Genomic DNA, 13846 nt, shown 5'->3' on the forward strand with positions numbered 1-13846 from the left:
TTTTAAATCCTTAGATTTTTGGGGAGAGAGAGGAAATCATTCTTATAAAACATAGTTCAGAGAGAGAATTGACTCACAAGTAATGCTGTGGAATTATTTCATCATCTGCACCCTGATGTAACTGAATATTCACCAACACTTCTATGTCTAAATACAGGCAAGGTTTTAGTTTAGAAGAAGCATGTCTCCAATCATTCCTTCAGTTACATTTTCCTTTGTCTTCTAGAAGGAACAAACTTGAGGAAATAGCTTCTCTTTAGTAAACATGAGAACAAAGATAATTCTGGGAAATGCAGCTTTAAGTTGTGTGCAAATAGAAGTTGATTTCAGATACAGGTTTAAAAAACTAGAGTAAATTTCCTTGAAGAAACAGTTAGCTACTGGAACAATTTTGTAAATCTCATCCTTATAAAGACATAGCATTTTTTAATATTCTATCTTCACGTGATTTTAACAGGACAAGACACCGTTGGAGTTTATGTGACCATAAGGAGGTATAAAATTGTAAGGAAATGAAGTGCATGTAGTTTTGGGGTAGAAACTTACACATAAAGAAATCAAGAGTTGAAGAAAATTTAGGTCAAAATAGTCCTCACAGTGCAACACAATCATATGCCCAGACAGTCCCAGCAAATGTATTGAACATGCTGACAAGCAAAGCCAGAAATAAAGTGTACAGGCAGCTAAATGTTGTTTAACTTGAGATGGAGATCAAAGGGAACACTATGAGGAGACAAGATTAAAAGCTCTTTAGCAAAGCTTCCTCATATATGTATCAAATAAAAGTGGCATATACTCAGTTTGCTATTTGAAGATTTGTTTCAGACTGCGATTATTAATACAGAATGTGGAATATTGTGTCTTTGAGGAGAATTTTCGTCCTGCTTCTTTAGCCCAAGCATCCTGCATCTTTAGCCCAACATCTGTTTCTCACCAACTTATGGCACTGTACCAGTTTCTGAAGAACTCAAGCAAAGGTCAAAGGTTTCTGTCAAATCTGTTCCACACCAGAAACAGTGATGTCATATGTCATCAGATTTATATTTGCATTATATAGCTTTATAAAAAAAAGACACAATAATGCTGGACAAAAGGTTTCCTCCTACAATAGGTGGATCTTAATTGAATCAAATGAAAATTCAATCAAATCAGTGGAATTGAAAATGGATCACCACTTCATGCATTTATTTAGACTTTGTAATGTGCTTTATTTGAAGTTAGGATGCTGTGGAATCAAAAGGAGCAATTTTTAGTGAGTAGCCTCTGAAAAAATAGCAGTAAGAATGATCTGTTTTCTACAGATATGTGTTTCCAGATTGATTAATTCTAGTGTCTAAGAAAATCCCAGCTCTTAAATTCTGCCTGATGCTTTTGGCCTGTATGAAAGTGGATTCTCTTCTGTTTTATAAGAAATGAATACATGGTGACACTTTCTTACAGTTAAAGCACATGAGAAACTCTTTTACTGACCATCTGTTTTAGCAAACCACTTGGAGACAATTTCTAGTTTTGTTTCCAGAGGGTGGAGAAGTCAATCAGATTTGGTTGAAATTAGTGTGAAAATTAAAGTATAGTGGGTGTTTATAGGGAAAGCAATATCTATACCTGTGATTGCATAAGATATATTTCCTTAGGAGGTTATGCTAAATAGATAAATACATCCATGTTTGGTCTGGGTCATACCAGACAGATTATTACACTAAATGGAAGTAGAGACTTACTTATCCAGTCCAGTCAGTATATTCCCCATATACAGAACACATGTAGAGAACATCTATATTGATATATGAGCATACGTAGACCAAGCCAATTGAAACAACACTGAAGTTGCTTACTTTCCCTTTCTTCCCACCTTTGCAGAGTATTTGGCGCTGCTATACTGCTGACATCTTCCCTCAACATGCTAATACCATCTGCAGCCAGGGTGCACTATGGATGTGTCATCTTCGTTAGGATCTTGCAGGGCCTTGTAGAGGTATGGAAAAATTATATAACAAATAGTAAATGTGATAGATGTTTGTTAGCCTTTAACTAGAAATTGTAGCTTTTGAAAGAAGAGAGAAATGGTTTTGAATTTATTACTGATATTGAGTATAATCTATTTCAATATATGAATTATAACTATTTGATTTTTCATAAAATCTCATGAAATTTCATGGCAAAGTATTCTCTGGCTGAGAAGCCAGTGGGATATGCATTTAGCACTGACATTTCACTAAACTGCTATACTGCATAAAGCTTATACTGGTGTAATTCTCAACAGTTACTTGATGGTCAGCATCCCAGAATAAACATATAATAAAAACCTAAGGTCATATCTTAAGTCCTGGCCATGCCATGTTTTTCTTGGAATGAATAACAGATTTGCTAAAATTTAAAAGAGGGAAAAAAATAATTGAGCCTTGCCTCCCCTTGTCTCTCCTCATCTCCCTTCCCCTTCCCCTTCCCCTTCCCCTTCCACTGATGGCTGGTTCATTGCTCCTCAGGGCCACAAAACTTCTGTTGCATTAACTGCTTTTAGCTACTGTACTTTATTGTATTAAAAGATTTCAAAAAAGGGTGCAGAAATAGCCTGAAATTTAGGTGACTGTGAAATAATTTCTTAAAGCATATGTGAAAAAATTTGGATCCATTCCTGACAAGTGATCTGCATGCACAGAGGGTGTGTTTCACTGCAAATGTGAGAGGACAAGAAGCAAGTGGGTAATGAATTACACAATAAAATACCTATTGTAGACTCACACATTTCTCCAATACTGTTCAAAGGAATTATGAATGCAAAACATTCCAAACAAGACTTTTTGAAGAAGGGTTGTGATAAATAACGATAATTTTATAATTATATCTTTATATATTTTTTTTAAATGAAAAAATACTGAAATAAGCAGGAAGGTGATTTTTCTGCATATGGAGGCTCATCCTCTGAATATTTGTGAAACCCTCAGTATGCAAAAAGTTACTGATTTTCCTAATTTTTAGAAATTTTTGGAGGAAAAAATTATCAGATTAGGAGAAAAATGAATCTATATAACCTATATAATATATATGATGTATATATACCATAATTCTTAACCAACAATTTGTGTACAGTTACTGTACATTTCATATAACATCGTTTAAATTTCAGCACTACAGGTTTAGTTTTTCTATTGCTAAGACTAGTTTTGAAGAGAGACCTAAAAGGTAGCTGGTTTCAAATCAAGTCAAATAATATCATTCAACTACTTGCTTTACATGGTCAAGAAGGTTCATTAAAGACTTCTCTTAAAAGTATATTTCTAAACAGTTATAGATCTTATTTCCTAGTTTTAGAGCAGTGGCACTTTAATCTGGATTTCCTAGACTATACTTTAAATGTTAGATTTAAAAAAATAAGGGTTGGATAAATCAGTCCTGCATTAGAAAGGCTTCAGAGGGTCTGTGTTCCCATCCTTCCTTTGACTCTGGTTCTTGTGCACTAATACTCTTTCTCTTTAATTATTAGCAATTCTTTCCTGAAAAGGGGAGGGGAAACAAAAGGAAACATGTTTTATATTTGTTTCATATGGTTTCTTTAATGATTTGGAGTGATATACAAAACCCATTTCAGCTTGAATAAATATTGACATTTTTCTGTGGCTGTGCTCAGATTTTGCTATAAAAGTACAAAGCATTATTATTTTTGCTATAAAAGTGCAAACCTCTTGTTTATAGCAATTAAAAATAAAAACTCATTCAAAGACAATTAACTGAGTGACTGACCAGCATTAGCTAACTTGTGGCACACCCATTCCCCAGGGGGTCACCTACCCTGCCTGCCACGGTATTTGGAGCAAGTGGGCCCCCCCATTAGAAAGAAGTAGGTTAGCAACCACTTCCTTTTGTGGTAAGTAACTTTGTATTTTTGACTTCCTTCCATTTGTATTATACAAGTGTTTTGAAACTGATTTTTTCTCCCTTTTCATCCACATGTCTTGTTTTGTAGGTTCCTATGCAGGAGCTGTCATTGCAATGCCTTTAGCTGGGATTCTAGTGCAATATACTGGGTGGTCTTCTGTGTTCTATGTGTATGGTACGCATTTCTGCTCATTTCACTCCAGTATTGTATGACCTTATTCTACCCTTTCTAAAAATGGAAAAGCTACTGTTAAGAGGACAAAAAACCCAGAGAAGTGTGACTTCTAAGATAAAAGTACAGTCTAGACAAAAGAACAATGAAAGAACAGAATTTAAAGAGTATGAAGAAAGCAACCTGATTAAATAAGAAAAGCTAGCTCATGTTGAAACCTTCATCACCTTTAGCACAAGCAGTGCAAACTTCTGTGCAGACCTATAGTATCTGCTCACAGTAACAACTCTCACACTGATAAAACTGCAAGTTTAGAGTACCTTCCCTGAATAAATTGTCCTGATTTTTATCTGAAGACCTACATAATTTTATTCACACCAGTTTTGTTAACCCACACTGACAAAAAAGAATGTCCCAAGGGAATTAATTCTGCATTTATGTGAATTAAGTGGAAGCATTATAAAAATTTAATGAACTACTCAGGAAGTGCATTGCTATTTTGAAAAATATTGCCAGTCTTCTATTTTGCAGGTAAAAAATTTAGTGCAGTAATCAAACAGCAGCATCTTAAAGCTGAACGAGCCTTCATTTACAGTTTGGTGAAATGAAATGGAAGCTGTTTCATTGCATTATATTTTACAAATTGATGTTAAGATCATTGAATATTCACTTCCAGTGAAATCATGCTGTAAATGAAGAAAAGACTACTTCACTGTGCTATAGTTCTGCATGTATTTTGAATAAGTATTATTCACAGTATCAAACTCTCTGTTGGAGAGTTATCTCTACTGAGAGAACTCAGTAAAGACACACTGACAACAATTGCCATTTAAATTTTTTGTAATTCTTCACAGATTATTCTTCCTTGTTTGCTGTTTTACTGTGCATTTCTTTTTAAAGTCTTTTTTTCCATTCCAAAGGGAGCTTTGGTATAGTCTGGTACATGTTTTGGCTTTTGGTTTCATATGAGAGTCCTGCAAAGCATCCTACAATCACAGATGAAGAAAGAAGATACATAGAAGAAAGCATTGGAGAGAGTGCCAACCTCTTAGGTGCAATGGAAGTAAGAATATTACCCACATGAGATATTTCCAATGAGATAGTAAGAAAAATAAACATCCCAGCACCCATATAAAGACAACAACAAAAAAATCACGCTCCTTTAAGATCAAAAAGTGTATTTTGAACATCTTGAACAAATGTAGTCCTGAGGGATGGGAAGATCTTAAATTTGCTGGTGGATTTCTGGGTGGATACTGTTTTTGCACTAAGAGAACAAAGGTTCCAGTTCTTCTAGCAGATGACTCATGGAATTTATGCCTCTCTTTCAACTCAAAATTATAAAAAAGAGCTACAGCTACGTTTGAAACTGCAATTTTACTTAGACTTTTTTATATCTTGAGCTGAAAAGTCAGTTTCCTTCTTATACAGTAATTTCTGGAAGGTTTTAATCTTCATAAAAGTAAACTGCAGGAAAAGCACTACTCAGTGTCTTTTGAGGTCCCCAGAACATCAGAAAATGCCAACCTGTATTATTTTATGTTTTGTCTGCTAGAAAGACTGCAAGTTGCAATAGAGCGTGCTTTGAGATCCATAAGAACATTTCCCATTATTGCAGTAATTTTGCTGGAGACATATTTTCAATAATATAATCTTAGTTTTGTACTGGTTTAGTTCTCAAGAACTGCTAAAAACCATGTATGGACTCTGAATTTTCCAGCCATTTAACATTCCATCATGATAATAATCATCTTATTTCTGTAACTGCTGGAAGGCTTTAAAGAAACTATTGCCATGTTTGCTCACTCAGGAAAATAAAAAAATAGTTTAAGTCTCACTTCATTGCTTAAATTTTTTTGCCATCCATTCCCAGTAGACCCTCGTTATGTTTTCTATTTGGTCAGAACACTGGTTCTTGATTGAACTCAGGAATTAATAATTTTCGTCTTTGTAAAAATTTGTTTCATATTAAATAAGGAACTGAAAATATTAGAGCCATTTTTTGATAGCTGACATTTTTAGGTGTTTTTGAGGGCCTGTCTCAGGTGGTATTCAACAGCATTCAGCAAAGTTCATGGTTTTGAAAACCTGATGTGAAATGAGCTCTTTGAAGGATGTCCATACAATTTGAATTTGGATTGTACAATTTATGTTTATTTTTTATTGTGGCTTTTGAATTAAACATTTTTTTTCCAAAGTGATTATATTGCATCAGTAGTTCAGTTGCCTCTAAAATATTTAAGCTGAAATTCTTCCCATACTGTCAAGTTTGATGATTTTCTGGCTGGCTTCTCATTAATTAAGTCAATTAATCCTTTCCTCTCATTTAGGTGTAATTTAATAGGTATACAGGGTGTTGCACATATCCATCTATGGACTGTTTTTCTGTGAAGAAAAGCCAGTGTTCAAATCAATAGTAGACTGAATTCAACCTGAATTATTGCTGAAGTGATTTTCAAGCACTTATCTGGGTATGGATCCTGTGTTTGGATCAACACAGATGGGTGGAAGCCTGGACTTGTGGACAGGTGCTGGAGCCCAGCAGGATTGTCCATCTGTCTTTCTCTTTTTCTTTATGCAACTTATTTTAAAAATACAATAAAACAAACAAAAAACAATATTGACCAAGAAGTTTCAGCTGAGGCTTGATTTAAAAAAAAAAAAAAGTAGAATACTGCAATTAGGATTTAAATGCTAAAATACATGTTTGCAGCAAATATGAATGAAATCATGTAGTTACAATGTCAAATCTGACTGTTGCTCTACATACAGCAACATTGTCTTTTAAAGACACTATTTAAAGATGTTATTATTTAAAATGTCATTTAAATACATTATTATTTTGATCTTATGTCCATGTATGTTCATGTTTATATGACTGAGATAAAAGCACTTGTACATGAGTGTTGTGATACAATTAAGTATCACTGAGTTTCTCCACTCTTGTGTGCATTTTGTAGTAACTTTTATATGTTGTGCATATATGTGCTTGTTGGACCATAGCTAAAAAAGGGTAAGGAAAGGGAAGATGGATGGTTGATAATGATCAACATAGTAACTGGATCCTTTTTCTATGTTTCAGAAATACAAAACACCATGGAGAAAATTTTTTACATCAATGCCAGTCTATGCAATAATAGTTGCAAACTTCTGTAGAAGCTGGACTTTTTACTTACTGCTAATTAGTCAGCCTGCTTACTTTGAGGAAGTGTTTGGATTTGAAATAAGCAAGGTATGTAAAGCTTTTATCTTAACTAAGTAAGTATCAGAGCTACATCCATAGTATTTAGGAAGAATAGGAAAGAAAAGTGTTACACATCTTTATCATGGATTTATATCTTAAATCTTACTCATTCCAGTTGCTGTTTCTTTGACCAGCATGAATGAGTGAAGTAACAGTTATGATAAAGGATGAGATAGGGAAAGGTGGACGCAGGATGAGATTTAGTGATGAGCTACTTGGGGCTGCATTGCAAGTGCTCAAAACCAGATGTGCTTGGTATTAGAAAGGTATCAGCTTACCCATTACACTCTGTCCCTGATGCCCATGGGGTTGCAGAATCCCATCAAAGCTGTACAGAAAGCATTGACAAATGTATTTTTCCAGGTGCCTTTCAAAAAGCAGTGCCATCTTGTTCTAGGAAGGATAATATTTGTCACCTATCTGTATGCCCCTTGAATGTGGTGAGAACTGCTCTCCCTTTCTCATGTAGAAAGGAGAAAAGATGGTGGCAAAATGTGAGTAAGGTTCCATGTGATTCATATGAAGTTTGGTTCAGACCTGTAAGGTAAATATGAATGCACACATATAATCTATTGGAACAGTCATCACAAAGTACTACATCTTATTTTGCTATGTATGTATAGTACTTAGAATATCACCAATGGATATTTAGTATTTTATCTTTCACTACATAAAAAGTTTTTCAGACATATCTTTTGCTCCCATGCACTTTGCAGCTTAGTCAGAAATCAAAGACAAATAGCCATTGTGCACGTGATGATTATCCATGGGGAATCTGTCTAGGTATGTGAGGCTTACTGCAAAGCTGCAATGAACACCAAAAGAAATGTAGCAATTCAGTTTTCCATGTTTGATCATTAATTTTCTTAAAATCCTGACAAGGGGACTCTAAGTGAGGGGAAAAAGCTTTAGCTTAAATATAAACTATGAAAACAATCTGTAAACAAAAATTGTCATGGCATCAGAGGGTCTTATAAATTCTCACTGGACTAAAATAAAATAAAATAAAATAAAATAAAATAAAATAAAATAAAATAAAATAAAATAAAATAAAATAAAATAAAATAAAATAAAATAAAATAAAATAAAATAAAATAAAATTTTCAGATCACCAGTTTTGTTCATTTCATAATCCAGCACTTTTAGTTTTAACACAGGGAGTGACGTTGAAAAGAAATAATTATTTAGTTTCTGAATGCTTCAGAAAATGAAGAATTAAGGTTTTCTTATGGTTTATACTTGGCTAATTCTAATTTTAATTTTAGGTTGGTATCTTATCTGCTGTACCACATTTAGTGATGACAATTATTGTTCCTATTGGGGGACAAATTGCTGACTTTTTAAGAAGCAGGCAGATTGTTTCAACGACTAATGTGAGAAAGATAATGAACTGTGGAGGTAAGTCTTTGTATTTTATTTAGAAGTTTATTGGGGGGATTGAATGTTCATATTGTTTTCTGTGTAAAATAAACAAACAAACTGCACAGTTGTATGTTCTTAGGAGGCAAAACTTTCTGCACTTTTTATGTAATGCAGATGTTGTTACTAAATAAAAGAAAACACAGGTGCTCCCAATTACCATTTCCATCTAGTTATTTGGTATTTGGAAAACGATTTAGACTGTTAAAGAAATAGATGAGCTTTTGGAGGGTAATTTGCCTTGGCTATTTACTCAGTCTTAGCTCCTTATTTAAACACCAAGAGAGCCCAGACAACTACCTGAGATTACATCCTTGGCTTCTGAAATGTTAAAGCCACATTAGCTGTGGTAAGGGCTGGAAAATTCACAAGCAGGTTAAATGTATATTCCCACGAGAGTTGGCTGGGATGACCTAACTACATCACAAGTGTTTATTTTTATCTTAAAACTGACAGAAAGTAGCAATAAATTAGCATACAAAGAGTAAAATAAGTACTATTTGAGAGAGGAAGAACATGTGTTTTATAGAGATGAAAGAAATACCTGATTATATCCCACCCTGAGGTAATGTTTTATTTGTGTTCCTATGAAATATCATAGTATGCTAAGACCTGCATTATTTGAGAAGTAATTAAATTTGATGCCTGGTTTTATTTATTATTTCACCAGGTTTTGGTATGGAAGCAACTCTTCTTCTTGTGGTGGGATATTCACACAGCAAAGGAGTGGCTATTTCATTCTTAGTGCTTGCTGTGGGTTTTAGTGGATTTGCCATATCTGGTAAGATTATATTACTATTAATACTAAATTTTTTGTCTTAAGACAAAATATTTTTGTCTTAAGACTAATATTTTGTCTTAAGAGCCAGGATACGTAGCTTTGCTTTTATTCATGGGTAGTAATTAAAAAGCCCACTCACTTTGAAATTCCCAAAGGACATTATTTATGATTGTTAAAAAGGAATATACATTTGATATTACAGCTTTTATATTAGATTATTTCTGCTCAAATAATTCAATCCTTTCCATATTCATCACAGCAAATTAGACTCTCTCCCCATTAAGATGCTAATGTACAGATTTTTCTTGAAATCAAACAGAAGACATATGGACTGGTATTGCACAAGGATACCTAAATATATGTGTTTGTTTAAATAGAAGTATTTTTTTCCACTGTGTATTGGTTATTGGTTTGTTAATATTGTATTATTTTATTAATTTGGGGCCTGTTAGTATTATATAATTTTATTTTGGGGCCTAATTACCAGAATTTCTTTTCTGAGATAAAGTTCAGCTATTCCCCTTTCCTGCTGCTTCATCAACCCTTTGCCTTTGCCTTTCCCCTTCCCAAGCACAAGTCACCTGACCTCTCCTTGTTTTCCCACTGTGATTTTAGTATCCTCTCCCATGCTGGTTCCTTATGTCTCAAAAACATTCTCTTTCATTTTGTGCCAAACATCTAAAATCTCCTCTAATCAAATCTGTCCTTAATCTCACGTCTTCTTCAAGGTATCATTCCTGTTTTGTTCAACTTGGGAAGCATATTGAACTTTCCCCAAGCTGATCATATCATACTGCCTTCCTTTTCCCTTTTACTATCTGTATCCAAAGGTTTGGTTTCTGTTTTCACTTATATAAATGCTTATTTTGGGAACATTCATTACTCCTCTTCAGATTATTTAAATAGTTACTGCATACATTTTCAACAGAATTGTTCTAGGGAAAATGCAAGAGAACAAGTAAATATCTTTCAAAATTAATTAGTAATTCAGTTATAGATACTGCATTTTTTCTCCAATTTACCACTGAAGAATAGAAAAGAAGTCCTATCTGGTGGTCTGGTGACAAAAAGAAAAATGTGAGTAATAGGGAAGGAACCTATTACAAGAATGAAGAAAAAAAGATGTTATTTACATCATGAAATGGGCGTGGAATGGACTATGAAATACAAATTCTTTTTCTGCCTAAATATCTTCTGGGTTCTCCACAGAGACTCATCTGGGAGGTTTTGGGGTTTTCCTAAACTGCAGTTTTGGGAGAAAATTAACCTGGTATCCCTTTAAAATATTTTCTTTAAAGAAAATTAAAATCCAGAGTCTCTCTAGGAATATTTAACCATTATAAGTCTTACAGAGGTAAAGAAATGCAATTAAGCAGCCCAAATATGTTATAGTAAAAATGTCATGTCACTTTTCTCAACTGAAGTACTGCTCTGTCTTGGTGTGAATGCTCACTGACCTTTCTATTGCAGGATTCAATGTCAACCATTTAGACATTGCCCCAAGGTATGCTAGCATTTTAATGGGGATTTCTAATGGAGTCGGGACCTTGTCTGGAATGGTTTGCCCTATAATTGTTGGAGCAATGACAAAGAACAAGGTAAATGGAAGGACAGTTTTCGAATCTTGCAATTGGTTTCAAGAGAAAGACCTTTCTGTAATACAACTTGCCAGGATATCCATACATCCATATTGGAGTCTGGGACTTGTATCCAGGGATACAAATTTGAGGCAGGCTTCACTATATGCCCACTAGGTTGATGCTTTTGTGAGCTGATAAATTTTTCAAAGAAAGATGGATATAAATATTTCTAAAATGTACACTTAAATGTTTTAGCTATGCTTACTATCACAAACTCAATCCCTAATTTAAGTCTTCCAGCTCACAAGAGTCAGGTAAATCTATGTGCTACTCTGATTTAAAAAATTACTTTTTTACAGACACGTGAAGAATGGCAGTATGTCTTCCTTATTGCTGCTTTAGTACACTATGGAGGTGTGATCTTTTATGGCATATTTGCTTCAGGAGAGAAACAACCCTGGGCAGACCCTGAACAGACAAGTGAAGAGAAATGTGGCTTTATTCATGAAGATGAACTTGCTGAAGAGACAGGGGACATTACTCAGAATTATGTAAATTATGGTACCACCAAGTCTTATGGTGCTACAACCCAGGTCAATGGTGGCTGGCCTAATGGCTGGGAGAAAAAAGAGGAATTTGTACAAGAAGAAGTACAAGACTCATACAACTACAAGGAAAGAGATTATTCATAACAAACCTAAATATTTGGTAAATTTTGTAGTGTTTGTGATTAAATTCATTGTGATTGTTTGCACACAGAAATAAAATGTGGTATAAACTTGTAAAACACATATCAAACAGGAAAGTCTTACTGTAAAAAAATACATCAAAGTGCAATCTGTATGAGTTGTGATGTTATCACTTTCATTAGGCTATATTTGTTCTATAAACATTAGATTTTTAAGGGTTTACTGGTCAAAACTATAGAGGCAAGTAGATACTTTACTGTATACAAGAGCTAAAACTCGTAATTAAAGATTAAAGCACAACTAAGCAACCAAGTTGGCACATCTAATGCTCTTTTTAGAAAGCCAAAATTACTTGATCATTAAAAATGCACTTCTATATTTGTTACACTGTATTGAAAGAGATTGTGTTAAGGACACACATTTACTCAGTGCATAGTAGGAGTTGTGTGTTTAGTCTAGGACAAGAACTTTCTTAAAGAAGAAAAGATGAGTCCTAGGCATTTCTGAGGATTGATCCAGTTCCTTTAATAGTAATTGTATCAAGCCTAAAGAGCAAATAGGGCATATTGTATGTTTATTGTGATAACATGCTGCAGGCTACTCTGTGATAAAGGAATTATTTAGGAGTTTTATACTGAATGTTTGGGCACAAATTCTTATTTCTGTTCTTTACAGAATCTCATGAAATTATACACATTGTCATCTTCCTCCCTGCATTTATCAACTAATATAAAAACAATATAAAATACTAAGTCTGACTTTTCAGACAGCCTGGCAAATCCCTTTATCAAAAAAAACAAGCTTTATTATTCTATTATTTACAGTATTTTCTGAATTTGTACTGGTGTCTTTAGAAAGAGGAAAAAAAAAAACCAATATAGCATAGAAAAATATAGTCTTTTACAAAATTCCAAAGAGAAGTTTACTATCAGCAAGTATCCCTATGAAAAAGGATGCATTTGTTTTGAAGAATATTTTGAAACCAATAGAAGAAACAGAATAATTTAACCCTTATCCTTCCCTTAATAGCTTTCATATTTTTACACATCATGCCACAGTTGTATGTATACATAGATATGTTTATTGAAGATACTGTAATTATAGAAATTGTTGTTATTTTAGAAATCCCTGAAATAAAAGATGTATTTGTCTTTCAATCAAACCTAAAAATGGACACAGAATATGAGTAACATAAAAGCTCACAATAAACCAAAGTGGTAAATAACTAGTGTTGGGTTGAAAGAAGCCAACAAGCATTATGCTTGTCTTTTTAGCATAACTCAACAGTGACTGCAACATTAGTGTACCAAGCAATAAGTGCAATGCATTATGAAGTGCATAATCTTCTAGATGATATATTAACCTTCATTTAGCTTGTTGTATATACTTGGGGTTGTTGGGATTGAACCAAACTGAACCAACTGAAGTTCACAACACCAGACCACTTCTTAATACTCTAAAATGACAACAATGATCCGTTTCTTAATTCAATCAAATGATTATTATTGTACGTAATAATCCATTCTGGATTCTTGGTCTGCTCATTGTACTGTGCTAGTGATTGGAAACCCTGCTACCGCAATATACAACTTGAGGATTGTTTTTTCTCTTTTTTTTAAATGCAAATCATACCTTGACTTTAAGAAAAGAAGTATTTTGCTTTGTGCCTCAAAGTGATGTAAAACGTGACCATAGCTTTTGCTGTGTTTAATGAAAAGAATGTGGACTGTGTCACTTTTGTTGCTGCATAAAGTGTTAATAAAATGCTCTATTTATCCTTTTATATAAAAAAGACCACTATAGCTTCTTGTAATTTTTAGATGTGTTTTAATATAGATGACTATAATTATAGTCACTGCAGTCCAAATTCTGCTACTGACATGGAGAGAGTCTCACAGCTGGGAGCTCTGCTCCATACCCAAGCTTTCACATTGTTCTTGCCTCCAACCATGTGCATGCCTGTGGTGGGGAAGGCACCTGTCTCAAGACTGTTTGTCCTCTCATAAGGATGGCTGGCATAGGTGTGGAAGAGAAAGGAGCAGGAGGATCAGTGTGACAGATGCAGTGAACCTAGGAAGAACAGAC

The 13846-nt window shown here is 34.0% G+C and overlaps 1 protein-coding gene across 1 annotated transcript in view; it reads left to right on the top strand.

Annotated features, from left to right (window-relative positions):
- SLC17A6 (solute carrier family 17 member 6) overlaps positions 1-13555 on the top strand; it is a 28772-nt gene extending 15217 nt beyond the window's left edge. Inside the window, exons 6-14 of the mRNA XM_058847167.1 lie at positions 1861-1975; positions 3778-3865; positions 3965-4051; positions 4969-5111; positions 7131-7280; positions 8558-8690; positions 9382-9492; positions 10963-11090; positions 11432-13555. Coding sequence (XP_058703150.1) covers positions 1861-1975; positions 3778-3865; positions 3965-4051; positions 4969-5111; positions 7131-7280; positions 8558-8690; positions 9382-9492; positions 10963-11090; positions 11432-11764 — 1288 coding nt within the window. The 3' untranslated portion in view covers positions 11765-13555. The remainder of the gene's footprint in view (positions 1-1860; positions 1976-3777; positions 3866-3964; positions 4052-4968; positions 5112-7130; positions 7281-8557; positions 8691-9381; positions 9493-10962; positions 11091-11431) is intronic.
- The last annotated feature ends 291 nt before the right edge of the window (positions 13556-13846 follow it).

The sequence above is a fragment of the Poecile atricapillus genome, chromosome 1, assembly GCF_030490865.1.
Source record: "Poecile atricapillus isolate bPoeAtr1 chromosome 1, bPoeAtr1.hap1, whole genome shotgun sequence".
Classification (NCBI taxonomy): Eukaryota; Metazoa; Chordata; class Aves; order Passeriformes; family Paridae; genus Poecile; species Poecile atricapillus.